Source organism: Lygodium microphyllum, chromosome 29, assembly GCF_053477565.2.
Source record: "Lygodium microphyllum isolate KBCC chromosome 29, Lygodium_microphyllum_v1.1.10, whole genome shotgun sequence".
Lineage (NCBI taxonomy): Eukaryota > Viridiplantae > Streptophyta > Polypodiopsida > Schizaeales > Lygodiaceae > Lygodium > Lygodium microphyllum.
The window spans coordinates 62431277-62451607 of record NC_141163.1 but is presented as its reverse complement, the minus strand read 5'-3'; the positions used below and the strand labels follow the sequence as shown (position 1 = coordinate 62451607).

Here is a 20331-nt window from a genome sequence, read left to right as displayed (position 1 = left end):
GTCCTCGTCAAAATCGGCTAGAAGGGGAGTAGGATGCTCAAGACGCTCACAAGCTCCAAACACAACATACCATAATCACTTCTGCACAAAACATGCTTTCATAACAACACTCCATGTTAGGTAATAAGCCACATAATCTATCATTAGTGGAACAACAAGGGGGAGCCATCTAGAGAGGATAAAGGAACAAAGAGGAGGAGAGAGAGTGTACACCCACAACAGCAGCATAGACTGCACTAAACAAAGTCCACACACAATGTACACTAGATAATCACAAAAATGATTGCCAAAATAGAGAAAAGAGATGGATTGCAGCCAACAAACATTGTCAAAAGCTGGAAATTGCTATTGCCTAGCCTGCAAAGACATTGAACATAGTAAACACAATAGTAGCTATGAAGCAAAATGTAGACTGATCACTAATAAAATAAAGCAAAAATTGAAATGCAGCCTGCTAGACCAAAAACACAGCCTATAGAAGGCTGGAAACAGGGCAATGGGCAAGGGGCTAGTAGCCAACTGTTGCCAAGCTGTAAAATAGTGTGTAGCAGTCATGAAAAGTCTACTAAACACAGAAGAGAAAACACAAAAGAACATTGCAAAGAAGAGAACTCAAAAGAATTCTCAAGAGATGGAATCCATATACCAAACATAAGAAATTTGTGTACAACAATGAGTCATTGGCTGCATAGGCAATGGCACCAAATCTCTCTCTTCAACAAAACCTGTAGGTGATGGATGACTAACTAAGGAGGGAACCCTTGAATAAATAGACCAAAATAGTGTCATAAATGTCTTAGAATTTGACGATTTTATGGGCAGCGCCCAATGTAATTTGTGTGGTGTGGACACTTATTAAAGTGTTAATGTAAGGTGTGTACACCTAGTGTCTTAGAAACTTAAAGTAGTGACACTAGGCTCTAGAGTAAAATAAACCTAACTCTAGTTAGTAGGTGGAAGGCTAGTTAGGTCAACCCTTGACCTAAACATAAGTTATACTTTCACTCCATATTTCATTCTAGCAAGTACACTCTTCTCTTTTTGCTTCAGCTCACTCTCTTGCTGTCATTGTCTCTCCTCTCTCTCTCTCCATAGCTGGCTGCCATTTTCCAACATTTGGTATCAAAGCAACTCGTACGCGCGGATTCCATTCAGCCACCGTCAGCTGGTGCCATCCCACCCAAGGTCCTACTGCTGCCAGCTTGGTTCTCAGCTCGAGGAAGAGTTTTCAGCTGCTGTGAGGTGCTCCTGAAGTGGAAGAGTTGTAGGTGAGCCATCTCTTGTCTGCTCCAGATCTGTCCAGGTCAGCCATCAGCTCCAAATCTGTCCATTTGCTCCAGATCTGTCCAGCTCAGTCATCTGCTCCAGATCTGCTGTTTTCAGCCTGCGTGCAGCCCTGCACGCAGTCCCACACGCAGCCCTGGGCGTAGTCCAACACGCAGCCCGAGGAGCTGCTGTTTTGGAAGAGCTAATGCTGTTTTCAGCTTTGCCTGCCATTTTCTCAACTCTGCCTGCCATTTTCTCAGTCCTGCCCGCCAATTTCTGCAAACCCTAAAAGTGCAGAAACCCTAATTTTCAGATTTGGGGTTTTCTCGAAATTTTTGGAATTTCCAGTCTACTTCAGCCATCTCTTCTCGAATCTCAGCTCGTGCTGCCCAAAAATTTGGGGCTTTTGCCCGATTGGAGGCCCTTTGTGCAAATTGTTACCAAACTCGTAGACATTGTGCAATTTCTTCCACATTGGCTCAAGAAAATTTGGGGCTTTTCAGTTTTTTGGATCCGGCACACATCACGAGGTAGATTTCAGTTGCTGTTCATTGCTGCCACGCATTCCGAGGTGACATTTCTATAAAAATTCCAACTATAAAGTACAAATTTCTTCAATTTCTTTGAAATTTTAGAAAGAAATTTGGGCCTTTTGCCCAATACGCACTCCAAGGCAAGCAACAAGCAATACAGCAGCATTTAATTGCTGTTACACTTAGATTGGGCAGAGAATTTTGAAAAAATTCTGTAAATTTTGGTAAGAATCAACATTAAGTTGCTATATTTTGTACTTCTGTGGGCACACATTTCGAGATGGGTGTGATACAGCAGTATAGTGCTGTAATTTACTGCTGAGTGCAGATTTGGGTGGCATTGTGCACACTTTGGCATTTGAGTAATAGTTTGGTACTTGTTTCTTAATCCCGTGGGGGATTTTGGTACTCTGAGGAGTATACTCTATACTTCAGCATTGAAGTATTTGGCTGCAGATTTTTATCTATCATTGACAGCATGGCACGTCAGGGGAAAAATAATCAGAGCAACATCCTTGGTGTCCTCACTTAGGAGGACAAACTTGATGGCTCAAACTACCCGCTGTGGAGTTTTATGGTCCGTAACCTTCTTGTAGCAAAGTACTTCTGGGACTATGTTACAGGTGATTTGCAGCGACCAGGAGGTTTTGCACCTCAAATACCTCAACGAATGCTCGAGGACAGATTGTTAGTGCTGCTGCTGGTGGCATTGATGCTGCTACTGTTGCTGCCCCTCCTCTCCTTCCTACCGAGGATCAGAGGAAATGGGACTCAAAAGATGCATAGGCACTTTCTTTGATTGCCTTGTCAGTGAAAAGGACAATTATTCCGCACATTCAGTCTTGTAAGATCTCAAAATCAGCATGGGATGTACTTTAGTGTATGTTTGCAGCACGCAACGAGGCCAAGATATCCTATCTCCGCAGAGAGTTGGCCAATGTAACCATGGATGAAGGTGATAGCATGACAAAGCACCTTACTCACATACAGGATTTGCATGAGCAATACTCAATGTTGATGAGGTCATTTAGGATGTTGAATTGGTAAGCATCACACTAAACTCTCTTCCAGAGTCATATCTTGGTTTCCACGCCTCTTTGATGTTGTCTTTGAGGGGGGGCAGCAACCCCTTACATTTGTGGAGTTGGAAGGCCTCCTGTTGCAAGAGGAACAGACTCGGAAGAATGTGGCATTGCGTTCAGGTGATGTGGCTATGCTTTCCAAGTTCAAAGGCAAAGGAAAAGTCAAGCAAAATGTAAAAAATCAGCAAAAGGGTGATGTTGGACAGCCATCAAATAAGGTTGTCCAAGGCACAGAAAAGACTAAAAAAAAGGAAAAATGCCACTATTGCAAGAAGCCCGGTCACTATATCGATGAATGCAAAAAGAGATTGGTTAAAGAGAAGAAAAAGAACTCCGGTTTGGTTGTCCAAGAAACATCAGCCAGCAAATCTACTGATGATGATACTTCAGTCAACTTTGTAGAGGAGGACTATGCATTTCTCACATGCAGTTATGATTCTTCAATGGCTAATTCAGCATTTAATGCTGCTGAAATGCAGCAAACATGGTATTTTGACAGTGGGGCATCAAAGCACATCACTTCCAAGAAGTGTTTGTTTACCTATTTGCATTCATCCCCTCCTAGGAAGCGTGTTACATGTGGAAACAGCAACAGTTATGATGTATGTGGCATTGGGACAATCACTATTACTGCTACAGATGGTTGTGATTTCATGCTTCTAGATGTCTTGTTTGTACCTGGCATTACAAAAAACTTGTTATCTATCTCTGATTTTAATAAGCATGGCTTTCAGGTCATCATTGAGGATGACAAATGCATTGTTAGAGACAGAGAGAAGGATTATTCACTTAGGCTGTCTGGCACCCTGCATAAAGATCTATTTTTGTTGGATACATATGACAGACAATCTCATGATGCTTTAGCAGCCACTAGTCTTTCGCCCTCTATGCAAAATGCGGAGCTATGGCATGCCCGCTATGGACACATGAGCTTTGGGAGTTTGATGACCCTTCAAAGGTGTCATATAGTAGATGCATTGCCTCCAGTGGAGACTCCACCTCCTCATGCATGTGAGGGATGTATTTTGGGCAAGATGTATAGGTTTGCCTTCAAAAGGATGGTGTAGTGCGTGCGGTCTGAAAAATGTAGCTTATTCACTCTGATGTTTGTGGTCCCATGAGGATACGTGCACTTGGAGGTCATCAGCACTTTGTTACATTTATTGATGACTACTCTCGGTATACATGGGTGTATGGGCTGAAGGCAAAATCCGATGTGTTCATGCATTTCAAACATCTTGTTGCAAAGCTTGAAGCTGAAACTGACTTAAAAGTGTAGACACTTCGCACAGATAGAGGGGGGGAGTACATGTCTCGTGCTTTTGAGACATATTTGGTTGATCATGGCATTACGTATCAAGCCACTATTAGAATGACTCCTCAGCAAAATGGTGTTGCTGAAAGGAAGAATCGGACTCTTGTGGAGATGACTCATTGTATGCTAAAAAGCAAGGGGATACCTCATAAATTTTGGCTAGAAGGCCTTCAGTGTGCAAATCATGTGTTGAATCATGCACCCACTAAGGCACTGAAGATGATCACACCGTTCAAAGCTTAGCATGGCAAGAAACCCAAAGTAGACTACTTTCGGGTATTTGGTTGCATAGCCTATTCACATGTTCCAAAAGAGCTTCGTGGGAAGCTTGATGACAAGGCTATAAAATGCATATGTATTGGCTACAGTTCGGAGAGCAAGGGCTATCGCTTGTATGACCCACACACGAAGAAAGTTTTCGTCAATAGGGATGTCCTATTTGCTAAAAATGTTGCATTTTCACATGATCAGTTTCAAATGCCAGCCACCCATGACATTGGTGATATCTTTGAGGGTCTTTTTCCACTTACTTTGGAGTTTGTGCCTGTTGTAAATGGCAGGACAAACTTAATACAGCAAGCTGTTGCTGCAACATATGCTCCCGAACAGCAGGGTATCGATGATGGTTTGCCACATGCAATGGAAGAAGCAATAAAGCATGAAAGGGCTGCTGTAAATGCAGCCAAAATAGTCACAAGATGGCTGTTACAAACTTTCCAGGAGAGTAAAATAGATGCTCCTATACCTCAACGCACTAGAAGGGCTGCCAAAAATGCAACAAATGATGCAAGGGGGCACATTTGATTGATTTTACGGAAGTAGATGATTGTGATGAGCATGTGTTTATGAGCTCACTATTGGATGATGATGAGCCTACTTCCTTGGACGAAGCTCAACAAGATGTACATTGGATGCAGGCCATGCAGGATGAGTTAGACTCTATTGCCACTAACTCTACATGGGATCTTGTGGATTTACCACTTGGCAAGAAGGCCATTGGCACAAAATGGATTTTTAAACTCAAATGCAAGGCTGATGGTACAATTGACAGGTACAAAGCACGGTTGGTAGCAAAAGGCTATGCACAGAAGAAGGGCATAGATTATGAAGAAACTTTTGCTCCTACATCCCGTATGAGTACGGTGAGATGTGTAATTGCTATGGCTGGAAAGTACATCAGTTGGACATTAAGTCAGCATTCTTGAATGGGGATTTGCATGAGGATGTTTATGTGTCACAACCTCCAAGGTTTGTGGTTAAAGGGAAAGAGAACATGATATGCAAGCTGCATAAAGCTCTTTATGGTCTCAAACAGGCTCCTCGTGCATGGTACTCCAAAATTGATACTTATTTGGCTAGCAAAGGGTTCAAAAATAGTCCAACTGCTCCCACTCTATACATTAAGAATAAGGCGGGGGGGGGGGGGGGGGGGGGACTTTCTGATTATCATTCTTTATGTAGATAACATGCTACTCATTGGACCTACAGAAGAAAAATTTGCAGATTTTAAGACTGAATTAAAACATGCATTTGCTATGTCAGATATGGACTGCCTACACTATTATTTAGGGATTCAATTCACCCAAAATCAGCATGGTATCATCATGTCACAGTCGCAATATGTGGATAAGCTGTTACATCGATTTAGTATACAAGATTACAAACCTATGTGCACTCCTATGGAGCCAGGCTTAAAGTTGTCTATGCATGATGGCGAAGAGATGTCTGATGTTGCAATTTACAGCCATGCTATTGGCTGTCTTATTTATCTTTGCAATGCACGCCCTAATATTCAGTATGCAATATCTCAGGTGAGCAGATATATGCATAGCCCACGGGCCATACATTGGCAAGCTATTGAGCGGATCTTCAAATATTTGCAAGGTACTTAGTCACATGCATTATTATTTTCTAGGGGGGAGACTTGCACTTACAGGCTTCCAGTGATTCAGATTGGGCTGGTGATGCAGACACTAGGCAGTCTACTAGTCGACACTTTCTTTCTAGGCCATTCATGCATTTCATGGCTAGGCAAGAAACAACCTACATTGGCTACCTCGTCTTATGAGGCTGAGTATAGGACAGCCTTCACAGCAACAGTGGAATGTGTATGGTTGCGCAGATTGTTGGTTGAACTACATTTACCATTAGAGGGTCCTACACCCATTCTTTCTGATAGCCAGAGTGCTATTGCAGTAGCACGAAATCCTGTGTTTCATGCTCGCATGAAACACATAGAGGTGCATTACCATTATGTCAGAGAGAGGTGCTATACAAGAGAGATCAGTTTGATGTATGTACCCACACAGAAAAATGTTGTATATATTTTCATCAGGGCACTACCACGCAAGAAGTTTTAAGGCTTTTCGAAAGTCCTTAAACTTGTTACCCTTTGGTGATTGATCACCCTTGTACTTTATCACATTGGCACTACAAGGGGATGTTAGAATTTTCCGATTCTATGCGAAGCGCCCAATGTAATTTGTGTGGTGTGGACACTTATTAAAGTGTCAATGTAAGGTGTGTACACCTAGTGTCTTAGAAACTTAAAGTAATGACACTAGGCTCTAGAGTAAAATAAACCTAACTCTAGTTAGTTGATGGAAGGCTGGTTAGGTCAACCCTTGACCTAAACATAAGTTGTACTTTCACTCTATCTTTCATTCTAGCAAGTACACTCTTCTCTTTTTTCTTCAGCTCACTCTCTTGCTGTCATTGTCTCTCCTCTCTCTCTCTCTCCATAGTAGCTGGCTGCCATTTTCCAACAAAATGGCAGTAGGTCGGCCAACATTTAATGCTGATCCGGCAGCAATAAATGCTTAAATAACCATCATAATGATCACCATAAAATGCCTAAATACCCTAGTAACATCAGGCATAGCCCAAACTCACACATGAGCTAACTAGGCTGCTAACAAAAGTAAGTTGTGCACCAAAATTTTCAAAAAGAGCTTGCCAAAAGAGACTAGTGGTTCGTAAATCTATCACCCACGATGGATTATGATAACCCATGATACTTGAAGATTTGTTAAATAAATATTCTAGCCATATGTTGAGACTTGATAGTCTTCTTGACTGAAATGATATGAGCTTGCTTGTTGAACCTGTCAATAATAGTCCATATGCTATCATTGTCATTTCCTGATTTTGGCAAGCCAAAAAACCATAGCAATGCTTTTCCAATCGACAATGGCTGTTAAAGCTCTATAGGTTTTTGGTGATCAAACTTCATCTTTTGGCACACAAAACACTCTAACAAATTGTTCAATCTCTCATCGAAGACTTAGCCAAAAGAAATACATTTCAAGTGCCTTGGTTGTGGCCAAAATACCACAATGAGCCATTTAAGGAGCAACATGACTTAGGTGGCCCAAGGTAACTGTGAAATGTTTCACCCCTGAAATGTTTCACCCATGAAACATTGTGTTTCATCCCGAAACGTTTCACCTTTGGGCAAGTCCCAAGCAAAACGCCAAGTGAAACAGTTGAACAATATATATGAGATAGTTCTATTTATAAACAACGAGTTGCAACTTACACATTTATACCATACATATCCTTTCATGTCAATAAATGATATCTCCCATATATGCAAAGTTTCTAAAAACTCTCAAAAAAGCACGAAAATCCAATTGCTTTCCATTTAAAAATCTTGTTTCAATCACCCATTTCACTCAAGACATTTCATGTTTCAGTGAAACATTTCAGTAGTTTCACGTTTCAATGCCAATGAAACACATTTCGCAGTTATCATGTGAATTAGACCTGAAATCTTCAGTAACACACAACTTATTCTCCATCAAAAGAAATCTATCTTTGATAACATACAAGTTTACCTTTTTAACAAGCTATAAACTCTTCCAAATGATTTTGATGAAAAACCATACATGTCTCTTATACCAGTAAAATCTATATGATGAATCATGGACATTGCATGAATCTAAGATCTTCTTGATAGGGCATCATCTACCTTATTTTGCTTCCCAAGAATATGCAATATCTGAAAGTTAAATTGAGCTAAATAATTGACCCATTGACTATGCTTCTTAGAAATCTTGGGTTGGTTGAGAAAATCTCTCAAAGTGTCATGGTCTGTCTTGATGAGAAATTCTCCACCTAAAAGATAGTGTCTCCAATCTTTTAAATCCTGAATTATGGCCAGCAACTCCTTTTCATAGGTAGTAGCATTCTTTTCTACATTTTGCAACCTTCTGCTTGCACATAAGCAATTGCATGCCCTTCTTGGTTTAAGAAGCTGCACCAATATAGTCTCCTAAAGCATCACATTCTACAAAAAAAAAAATTGATAAATTAGATATAATTAACATATCCTTTGCTGATATAGAATATTAGAGCTTTAAAAGCTTCATTCTCTAGTTTGGTCCATCGAAATGCCACCATTTAATGAATCTCCTATAATAAGAGCATAATCCCAAGAAACTTCGAACTTCAAGAACACTAGTCAATTTTGGCCATTCTACAATAGCCTTGATGTTTTCTAGATCCATCTAAATTCCATTTTTTAATACAATATGGCCCAAGTAGTGAATCTCTTCTATAAAAAAATCACTCTTTTTGACATTCATATAGAGTTTGTGTTTATAGAGTTCTTGAAACATTATTGTCAAGTGTTGCTTATGCTCTTATTCATCTTTTGAATGCATCAAAATATTATCAAAGAAAGTACCTATAAACTTCTGATGTACTCTAAAGCTTCTTTCCATCATTCTATTAAAGGTTACAGGAGCATTGGTGAGACCAAATGGTAGCACAAGAAACTCATACAAACTCAAAGTTATCCTAAATGTTGTTTTATGAATACCTTAAGGAGCAATCCTTATCCGATGGTAGCTACTCTTCAAGTCAATCCAGCTGAATATTTTGGATCCATCCAACCTATCCAAGATATCATCAATTCTTGGAATGGGAAACCTATTCCGAATTGTACTTTGTTGAGGGCCCTATAATCCACACACATGCGCAAAGATCCATCTTTCTTCTGCACTAAGAGGACTAGAGAGCAAAAAGGTGAAAAGTTTGATCTTATTAGACCCTTCTGAGAAGTTGGATCTTATTAGATCCTTCTCCAAGAGCTCATTCACTTGCTTTGTAATCTCCTTTTATTGTGTTGGACTCACACAATAGGTGGCCTATTTGAGATGAGCTCCTAGGAATGAGATCAATGTGATGATCTTCTAGCCTCTCTAGGGATAACTCATCAAGTGTCTACAAAATAATCTTCATACTCCTTTAAAAAATTCATTCACTCCTCATTTATATTTGAGATTGACTCTTTAATTCTAGACTCTTTGTTAGAATCTTTGATAAAAATCAAGTATGAGGAAATAGACTTTTTGATTACTTTATAAATTTGTACATGGGATAAAATGGGAATAGAGTTTCCTTTCATTCCCACATCAAAAGATATGGTTTTACTCTTAAAAAGGAAATCTAAATTTATTTTAATTCCAATCAATGGTCGGATCTATTCTTCAATGCCAAGGTATTCCTAATACAATATCACAATGACCAAGATCTCCCATGACAAAACTTTCATGATCTACATAATCTCCTATCTCAATTCATAGTTTCCCAAAAATGAGAGTACCTTGAGACTCCATTCCTTGAAAAGTAGCACCTGACATTTTTGGTATTTCAAACCTCTCCTTTGATAGATATAGAGCTTCAAGAATCTGAGGATGGATATAACAATATGTAGTCCGTATATCAAAATGAATGAAAAAAAGCTCATTAGAAATCTTATCCCAAGCCATAAAAAGCTTTCTTTTTTCTAATGGAGTTTCATCCTATTGAAACGATTCCTTGGATACAACATTTGCTTGAGGTGTCTTTTGGGGCTAGTTTTCCTTCTTTGCCTTGTTAGGGCATTGACCAGCCATATATCCTTTTTCTCCACAAGAGAAACATCGCCCTTCTCTTATATATTCTGCTGACTACTACTGATATGTTAGCCTCTTTTTAGTTGGCAAAGGTAGTGTACCTCCATCCTTACGCTTAGATCTTGTTTATTTGACTTTTTTCCATCAAACATCTTGGTCTTCTTCTTTTAAGGTTCTTTTTGTAAGGCTTTACCAAGTATCCATCGCATATGTAGTCCTTCAATTTCTAGAGCCACATCTTAGGCTAGTTCTGAAGTATCACACTTTGTCATCTTAACAGCTCATCATACTATTCGATGTAATCCATGGATTAACGTTCTTATCTTCATATTGAAAGAAACTTCATTAAAAGATGTAAATTTAAGAGACATAGCTATAAACCTCTTGATATATGTCTTAATATATCTCCTTGACTTTGCTTCAGCTTGTCCCATTCTTGTTGCATATCGGCTTTAAAGGATGAAGGTAAAAACTACTTATTGAACATCTCCTTAAACTCTTTCCAAGACTTAGATTCCTTTCCCTCTTGAAAAACTTCGCACCACCAATTTAAAGCAACATCCTTCAAATGCATTTTAACCATCCTAATCTTTGATTTTTCTATATAATCTTCACCAACAAAAGCAGCATCGAATTGTTGAGTAAAAGATAGCTTTTTAAGAATCTCTCTTACCATAGAAAATGTCAAACTTAACACTCTTCCCTCCAAGCTTGGAGTCTCTATTAGCATTGTTTTCATTTGCCAAAAGCATCTTTGGAGATTTAACCACCATGAAAATAGCCGATTCTTTGACTTTCACCTTGCCCTTCTCCATGGAGGGATTCTTGGAACAAGAGGGCACAACTTATGTATACTGAGACTTTGAAGTCACTACTTGGGTAGATCCTCGAATGATAGCTAATGTATTACCTTTCATAGACTTAGTTGCATCAATAACATTGATACCTTTCATGCTGAGGTAGGCCTTTGCAGACGTAATACCATCTATCTCAAGAGCCTTCTCGGTAAGGAAATCTTCAAAGACCTTTGCTTCAGCTAGTGCTTTAGACCTTCTCTCCATCAAAGCTTGAATTTCTGGATCCGTTTCCAGCTTCTTCTATCTTTGTATCTTCTTCATAATGAGAGAAGCATACAGATATAGAGTATTGAGAATCTTCTGGTTGCTTATCAAAATTCTCCTTTTTGCCTCTTGACATGGTGAGAAAGTTGGACCCAAAGATCTTGTCGACCAAAAAAGTCTTACAAGAAAAAAGTCCTTGCTCTGATACCACTGTAAACGGAGAAAAAAATGTGAGAATGAGAATACTTTGAACTTAATCAACTTGATCAATTATCACCATGAAAATTAAATGATAGAGAGAAAAAGAAAGAGAGAAATAAAAGAGTTGACACCATGTTGAGAGGAAAACCGGTCCCTCCCTCTTTATAAGAATTTATTAAAATAAACCACAAGCACCAAGTGCCTGAACCATATACAAGGGGCTGATTTGCTACAATTCTGAAAATTAGAGTTTTGAAACCCTAATATCTATATACTATGGGCAACAACCTGATTTTCCTCTTTAATGCCTGAACATATACAAGGGGTTGATTTGCTAGAATTCTGAAAATTAGATCTTTGAAAACCCTAATATCTATATGCTGCTAGCAACAACCTAATTTTCCTCTTTAATGCTTAGTCTAGATCAAACTAAGTAGAAAGTGCTTCTTGGATAAGTGATAGATAGGAGAGAACAAAGCATGTGGCTGAAATTTCAACATGAGAGCTTATTCGAAATGAAAAGAGTGACCTCTAATATATAGGTGTGGGGGTTGGGTGCTCAAAAGTGGAAAGTAGAGGCTACAAATGACAAGTGTAGAGACACTTGTTTCTTCAAAATAACACGTCCTATTCTAAATGCCACATATCACTTTTCTAGAGAAAGAAGCTTCTAAACCCTTCTACTCTAAAAATCTCTCAAATAGCTAAGAATTTGAGATAGCAGTTGAAGACAAAATTGTTCCTTGTGAAATTCTAGATCCTTTGACATGAATAAAATTTCCATTTGAATAACTTCAAAAAATAGTAACTCCTATTCTAAAGAGCTTAATTGCAAAGATTCATTAATTCATGGTTTGTTTCTTTGATCATGAGCATCTAGTTTCACTTTTTGAAACCACACATTATAGGGGCTTCTAGTCAATATGACTACTTGAGAACAAAAGTCTTAGCCATCTTGGCTTTCTAGTCAATCTAACTGCCCAACTAAACTGTAATTTCTCTCGAGCATCTCATCAATGATGACCCAAGTATAATTCTAGGGCTCTCTGGCCATTGGCCATTTTACGATATTTTGAAATAGAAAAATGTACATTTTACCATATTTTGAAACACACAAATAATATAAATCACCTTTTAAAGTAAATGAGCATCAAATTAATTTAAATCATTGAGCCAATATCTCTTGGTAACAGTTGATATACAAAAGGTTGGTTACAAAAGCTGGCCAAACACACCAAGCTACCACAACAAGAGACTCACCCACTTCCAAATTGGCTATGTGATCATCCTCAAAGCTCATCCCTATGATAAGTAGGTCAAGTGTACAAAAACGCCCAAACAATATATCCAAAAGCCCTAAGCACAAGTCTCTCACTGAAACCTGCAAGATCATGAACACGAGACCATGACATCAGCAGAAAATCCTCTTCCTAATGGCTGGAAACCCCCCTTGGCAGCCAGCACTTATAGCAGAATGCCCTCCACAAGGTCTCATCCAGCCCCAACAAGCTTGCATGGCAAGTTATCGCTCTTCCTCACAAGTGGCACACATTCTAATGCAAGACTCAACCTCTAAACTTGATTTCCACCAATTAATAATTGTGGAAATTAAAAATCCTATGTCTCTGCCCATAAATTGGCCTCTACCAATCCACATTTAATGTGCTAAGCCCTTTGAAGTTGAAAACCTTTCTGACTTTCACTAACTTAGAGTCTAGGTATTAAATGTTTGATTTTTCCTAGCCCAAATGACACCACAAGTCATTTCTAAGGACCCATTAATGCCTAAGACTAAGATTGTCAATACGTACTCACTAGTACGTATCCAGCATAACTTGTAATTACAGTTGTCAAGTACGAAGGTACATGATACAATGCGGTACAATAAAATATGGTACTGATTGGTACCTTAAATTTTGGTAAAGAATAGTACGATATTAGTACGGAAACAAAAAATATTTGATTATTTTGGACTACAAATGATAGAACACATGTTTACAACCAAAATAGCAATGCCACTAGAGTTTATAAGATGAATACATGAGATAACAAGACAAAACCTTATGCACAACACATTACAAGTAGACATATAGAAGTGGATACATCATACATTGTATATCATACAAAAAAAAGTGAAGTGTAAAGTGGATGGAGAGAGAGGCTGAGAGAGAGAGAAAGAGAGAGAGAGAGATTAATGTCGGCAAAAGGCCAATGTGCCCTATGAGACAAAATCAAAGTACAAATGAGGCCAATGTCATCTCATCATGAAAAGTCAAAGAAAAATACATCCTAGTATAGTCTATCATCCAAAACATAAAGATCTCAATGTCTAAAACTTTATGTAGAATATCTAGCTATAATAGCTCCTCTCCATACCTTAAGGTCAACACATGATCCCAACTAGGATGTGGTCCAGGGCTGCTCTACTAATGTGTTGAGAAAGAAAGATAGAGAGAGAGAGAGAGAGATTAATGTCTACATAAGGCCAATGTGGCCTATGAGACAAAATCCAAAGTACATCCATATCTAATGTCATCTCATCAGCAAGGTGGAGATAACATTAAACTAACTAAGCTGCCCATGAAACAATGGTGAGAATAATTGTACGATGGAGTTGTGCTAGAGTAGAACCAATCTCTAGAATGAGCTGGCCTCCTGTCTCACAATAGTGTTATGCAATGCCTCTAGAGCTCCAAGAGAAAGAGACCTAGGCATCTCTAGTCCTCATACTCCATGACATGATGAAGAGGCCCAAAGCCATCACGAGAGAGGCTAATAGTACCATCTTCGTATGTCATAGTATACTACATATGCATATGTAGTGCTCCTCTGTCTCAAGCTCTCAACCACAAAGCTAGCAAGTCCTATCCTCTGTTGGAGTACTTGTCCATCTACCTATCTCCATTTGTAGCCTATCAAAGGAGGTATGAATCTGTCCGATAGCGGCCTGTATATTGTGGGAGAGATGGGTATCTATATATGCTGGCCAAATATGCATCCATCATCAAAGAGACACAAGAAGTGCCTCTAGTAGAACTCCATCCTCGATCCTAGAGGAAATGGTGGGCGGATCCATATCCTCACTGTCTCAATCCTCAAGATATTAGCTCTGATCACCTGGTTCAGCTCTGATCAGCTGAGAGAACGTGTAGGGCATTCAAGGCTATAGTCAAAAGAAGGCAGTCAATATCCAGGCCATGTAGGCTCATCCAGATAGTCATCTATGAAAACCAACAGTTCTTCTTACCCTTTACTGCTAGTTGTCAAGATAGTCATCTGAGAGAGAGAGAGAGAGAGAGAGAGAGAGAGAGAGAGGCTTGGACGGTCTTCCCTTGCTTCGGCTCTTCATCACCGGGGTATTTTCAATGGCAACTATTCCTTCTATACTATTGCAATGGAACCTTCCTATCACTAATTTATCTCATCCTTTTGACCAGAAAATTTGGCTTCTTCTTTCTAACATTTGGCATGCTATGGTGGCACCAGGATGCATCCTTTTGATTGGGTCTTTGGTAAGCCTAAGCATCATGGTCTGCTGCAACCTCACATGGAGATTCTATTTCACTTTCTCAGATTCTAGGGCTGCTGGCATATCTGGGTCATGCACAATGCATTCCTTTTTTATACTCCCTTAGGCATACAAAATTATGTGGCCAAGCTTAAAGAACTTCTTCAATGGTAGCTTGATCTTATTCAACATGCCGATACTTTGTCCGCAGAGGATTTAGTACCTTGGCATCGAGTAGTCTCTTCAATGAACATGTCTTGATTTTTGTACTCGGTGTTCCTTTCACATGTTGCTTGTAAAAGAAAGTTGAGTTTCTGCACGATGGCCTAGAGTTATCCCCCCATCTTCCAATCATGTGATCTTGTATTTTGTTCATAATTAATACAACTACCTATCATAAAAAAAAGAGGCTTGGAAGTTGAGAGAAAGAAAGAAAGAAAGAAAGATATATTAACATCTACATAAGGCCAATGTGGCCTATGAGACAAAATCCTGAGTACATCCATGTCTAATGTCATCTCATCAGTAAGGTAAAGATAACATTACAAATAAGTGGGCGGCCTATGAAACAATACTGAGAATAACTATACGATGGGACTATTCTAGGGTTAAACCATGTGTAGTGTTGTTCCATTGATAGAAAAGAAAAGGAAAGGAAAGGAGAACCAGATCTGATAGAACCATGTACAAAAGTGTGGTGGAGACTATGGGCTATAGCTGATCTCAAGATCTACACATGATCTCAGCTATGATGCGGTCCCTAGCTGCTTCACAGAGAGAGAGAGGCTTGGAATTATGTATTCGTTTTTGTAGTTGGGAGAGAGAGAGTGAGAGAGGCTTGGAACTGGTATGGATACATGCTGTACAGTATAGTATGAACCATACAAAACAAAATGGTCCATACAACATACAAAGACAACCATGCTTGTATACAACTTTTGCCAATGTCCCCCACTCCCAAACTTGATTTTTGGTTGTATTGAGCAATCTCTCTACTTTTTCTTTCTGTCTTTCCATTCTTTTTATTTTGTCTTACAGTGAGTGTAATGATGTAAGTTTTCCTTGTTTTTGAGTTTGTCCTGCTCTTTTTTTTTTCAGAGAAAAGAGATTCTATTAGTAAACCCCCACAGGATAAAGAAGAGCTCTTTGTGCTTTTATTTGTGTCTATTGTGTTTGTAGGCACAGCATTTGTTTTAGACCTGTATTGACTTGCTTCAGCAACTGACTGATCAAAATTAAGTTACCTCACTTGAAGTTTCTGATGTGAGCACCAAATGCAAGAAAGGTACACACATGCTGCCTATTCAAATGCAAGGTTACTTCAATGATGCAGAATGCTACAAAAAAATTCACAATATAGGAAGACATCTCTTGCACTAAGAAATCAAGCTTGGAATCTGCAAAACCATAAAATTTTAAACTAGACCCAAAATAAATTTAGGCCAGAATAGTGGATAGAGACCTAATACCGAGCTGTAAGTTCAGCATAAGGTCATAGCTTCTGTGCCCCTTTATGATAGTTTCTCCTAGTCTCTTAAAATCCATGGGCTCAGTTTGCTGCCAACGTAGAGCACTTCTGAGTGTTGTGAAATCCAAGCTATCTTTGACAAGCTCACTGAGTAAAACGCCCTGTGCATACTCTCTCTCCAAAATGGGAAGTGTGTTTCCTTCCACTTGAGCATCAATACCAGCAGAGTGTCCTTGTTCTACTCTATTTTTTACACCCGTGCCCAAGTGCAATCCTTCAACTGGACCCTCTAAACTCCAGCGCCTTTGAAGTACTGAATGATGTGAAGGCATAGATTCTGACTTTTTCAGAGGATACAGAGCAGTTCTCTCAAGTGATTTCCATCTAGTATTGTGTGAAAATGGTAAAAGCTGATTCTCTCCAGTTGATACTGGCTCATAATTCTCGATCTCTTCACGTGGCCTGTGGCCACCATATGAGCTGAAGCTAAGGTGTCTAGAAGGTCTCATACCAGGAGGATAGAATATTCCTTTTCCGTCCTTCAGTCCCATGCTCCAGGTGCCAATGTAACAGCTACCATCTGCCCATACATAGGTCCCCTGTCCATGCTTTAAGCCATTCAGCCATTGTCCATGATATGAGTCCTTGTTTGCCCATGTTAAAGACCCATACCCACTAATAAGACCTTTTTTCCAGTCCCCAAAATATACATCCCCGTTTCTCCAAGTGTACCTCCCAGGACCATCTTGCACCCCTTGCTTCCATAACCCTTCATATATGTCCCCATTTGAATACCACTTTCGACCAAGTCCATGCACCACATTCATGACCCAACTTCCTTTATATGTTGTGTTACCTACTCCTGTTAATGTTCCTACTCCTTGTATAAATCCACCAGAGAACTCCCCCTCATATGTTGCCCCTGAAGGCCATGAGATTTTCCCTCTTCCTGTTGCCTTACCACTGACCCAATCGCCCTCATACATGCATCCATCCAACCAGAGATACTTTCCCAAGCCATCAGGAAGCCCTGATTTCCATGGTCCAACATATATGTCACCATTAGACATTCTGTTTTCTTTGCAGCTATTAGAGTCACCCAAAAAGGACTTATCCATTTTATCATCAGATGAAGTGCAAATCTCTGAAACCTGAACCCTAAAAGTTCCCAAAGTAGTGGGGCGTCCCCCTCCAGTGTCTGAAATGTCCACCAAGGCATCATTCTCAAAAGTAGCGGGACCTTCAAAGTCAGACATGCAGAGAATCTGATTTCATGTTCCAGCAAAGAGATCCTCACACTCCATAGTCCTCTCTCTCTCTTTTTTGACTTTCTTTTTGCAAACTTTAGCAGCCTTCGACTGTAATTAAAGCTACCACTGAGAATTTTCCAGCATTAAGTAAAAGCCTGCACTCATACTGAGGAGTTACTTTCTCTGCTCTATTTTGGATATAAATATATATAGTTCCTTAGATTTAGGCCCAACCAAAGTCCAGCATGCAAATTGGCCTATTAACAACAGCTTCTTTGCACCTTACCCTGTCCTTCAGCAAAACCACATAGCAACCTGGCATCCTTATACTGTTCAGACCTATTATTTGCAGATTTCTTGTAACTGTGGACCTGATAAAAGTTGTTTCAAGCTGCAAGTGGATACAATTTGTTGCAAGCTCCAAGGCGTGGTTCTAACTTTCATGCTTTGATTGGCCATTCCTAAAAAGATGTTGTTTCAAGCTGCAAGTGGATATTATTTGTTGCAAGCTCTAGTGGTAGTTCTAACTTTCATAACTCCATCAGTCCTTCATAGAGTAATGTCCATTGCCTGCAAAAGAGGATATCAAAGATGGATGCTTTAAAGTACCTAGAAAAAAATACTGTGCTTCACATGTTTCCCCAATCATTGAACAAAAGTAAATAGCATTTCACAGTCACGCAAAACATTAGTATAGTTAAAGTTAAAGCAGGTAGCTTCAAAGATCGGATACAGAAAGTGAGTCTAATATAGTACACATGCATGCACTGGCACGTTCCAGAGTAAATCACCCATTCTATTAACAGGCCCTCAACATGGCAAATCTTCTCGTAGACAGCTGCTGATCTGTCATATAGAATGTGGTAGCACCAAAGATTAGTAGTTTTATCGATCGAAGATGAGAACATCTGTGTGAGTGAGTAATGGCACAGACCACTAGCAGTTGGCCGCCAGCAACTGCTAGGTGGTCTGTCATAAACAATAGTCTGTCATAAACAGCAATCCATTAACAAATATCCATCAACAATAATCTGTAATAAACAAGCTAGCTAAACACAGTTTGATTCTCAGTCACGAACATGGAAGAACAGGTGGAATCACGTGTCTCACAGATCAAGTTTTCTCCTCCATCATGCTGCTGCACAAGATCTCGTGTCTCTCAAGTCCATAAGCCTTGCTGATCTTGTGAGATCGCCTGAGGGGAGGGAAGGATTGAGGAGGAGAGGGCAGAGGCCATTGCATGGAAGAGGCTGCCAGATTCTCATCAATCATTTCAAAGGTAACAGATATAGCTATTTTCTAAGGGATAGATCTACAGGTATCTGTGGCATTAGACTAACCATCCCAAAGTTTGAGGAGCTTTTGGATGTAGAGTTTGCAGATGACATAATTGTTTACTTGGATGAAAATGAGGAGAATGTCAAGATTTTGTAGCTATAAAGGACGTTTTTGTAGAGCCTTTGGAGCTTGTATCAACAGGCACAATTTGTCATTCTGGTGACAAGCTGGCAATGAGACAAGTGGCATGTGTGGTTGGCAGGACTATCAGCACTCATCACAGGAGACAACCAGCATGATAGGAGCAAACAGCTCAACATCTTCTTCTTCTTCTTCTTCTAGTGTGCACAGTTGCAGCAAGGCATGAGCAACACTAAATGTTGCTGCTGGACTAGGTGGCAACGCGAATTTTGCACGCAGAGTGACAACAAAAGGGCGGCATTCTCTGGAAGCAGCAGCACTGCTCAAAGAGGCGATAGTGGCACACAGGTAACAACAACAGAGACTGTTCAGATACCATTGTTGGGTGGTGGAGCTTACAAGTAAGGACCAGCAGCTTAGATGAATAGAATTCCATGGAAGAAGAAAGGATGAGTTTTGGGGGGGGCGGGGGGAGGGGGGCGCGGCGCGGCGCGGGGGGGGGAGAACCAAAGAGGACTCTTGCAAGTACGTAAAGTTGAATAGATAGACTAATGATAAGTAAGTTGAAAGTACAATGCTTCAAACCTCAATATATAGGCTAAGAGATGCACCTAAAAATTTGACCTTCATTAAATGATACAGGGTGTAAAATTTATTCACACCTAAACACATACTCTTACACATAGTAAAGTCTATTCACACATAGAGGTGCATAATAACTGACAGGGATGTGTGTCTAAGGATGTTTTCCCTCCAATGTAGTGAGATGTGTCAAAGGTGCATGCATAGATGTGTGCAACAGAATCAATGAGTGAATTGGGTGGGATGGATGGAAAGTGAGTTCTATGATGCACTAAAAGACATGTCTCATGTCAATGTGTCCTTCATGACCTGGGAGTTGCAGAACCTTGTCAATGATGTACTGCACATGTGAGGTATAATTGGGATTAGAGTAATCACAAGATGTCAAAGGTAAAAGTTGTTGTTATGTTGCACATGTACTTGGTGGTATCAAGTGCCAATTGTTGGCCTAGGTCATTCATTTGGCCATAAGTGTCAGTTGGTGATACTAGAGAAGTGCCGTTTAATGGTACCTAACACGAATCTAATGGTCAAAGATGACACAGAGACACTCGGGAATGGAAGTTTCCTAGCCAATTTAATTATTGACCAGTCAGATTATTTTTCAGGGCACGGAAATAATTATTAAATTCATTTTCAGTATTTAAAGACTGAAAATTAATATTTAATTATGGATAATGCTGAGAGAACCATTTGCGAAGGCTACCACTTGTCAAAAATGCCCATGCAAGACTGAAAAACGTCTT

At 39.7% G+C, this 20331-nt stretch overlaps 1 protein-coding gene across 3 annotated transcripts in view; it reads right to left on the bottom strand.

Annotated features, from left to right (window-relative positions):
- LOC148010701 (phosphatidylinositol 4-phosphate 5-kinase 9-like) overlaps positions 1-20331 on the bottom strand; it is a 186820-nt gene that overhangs the window by 137544 nt on the left and 28945 nt on the right. For all 3 annotated transcript variants that reach the window (XM_087671278.1, XM_087671279.1, XM_087671276.1), the window contains exon 2: positions 16329-18154. In XM_087671278.1, the coding sequence (XP_087527404.1) occupies positions 16329-17590 (1262 nt within the window). In that variant the 5' untranslated portion in view covers positions 17591-18154. The remainder of the gene's footprint in view (positions 1-16328; positions 18155-20331) is intronic.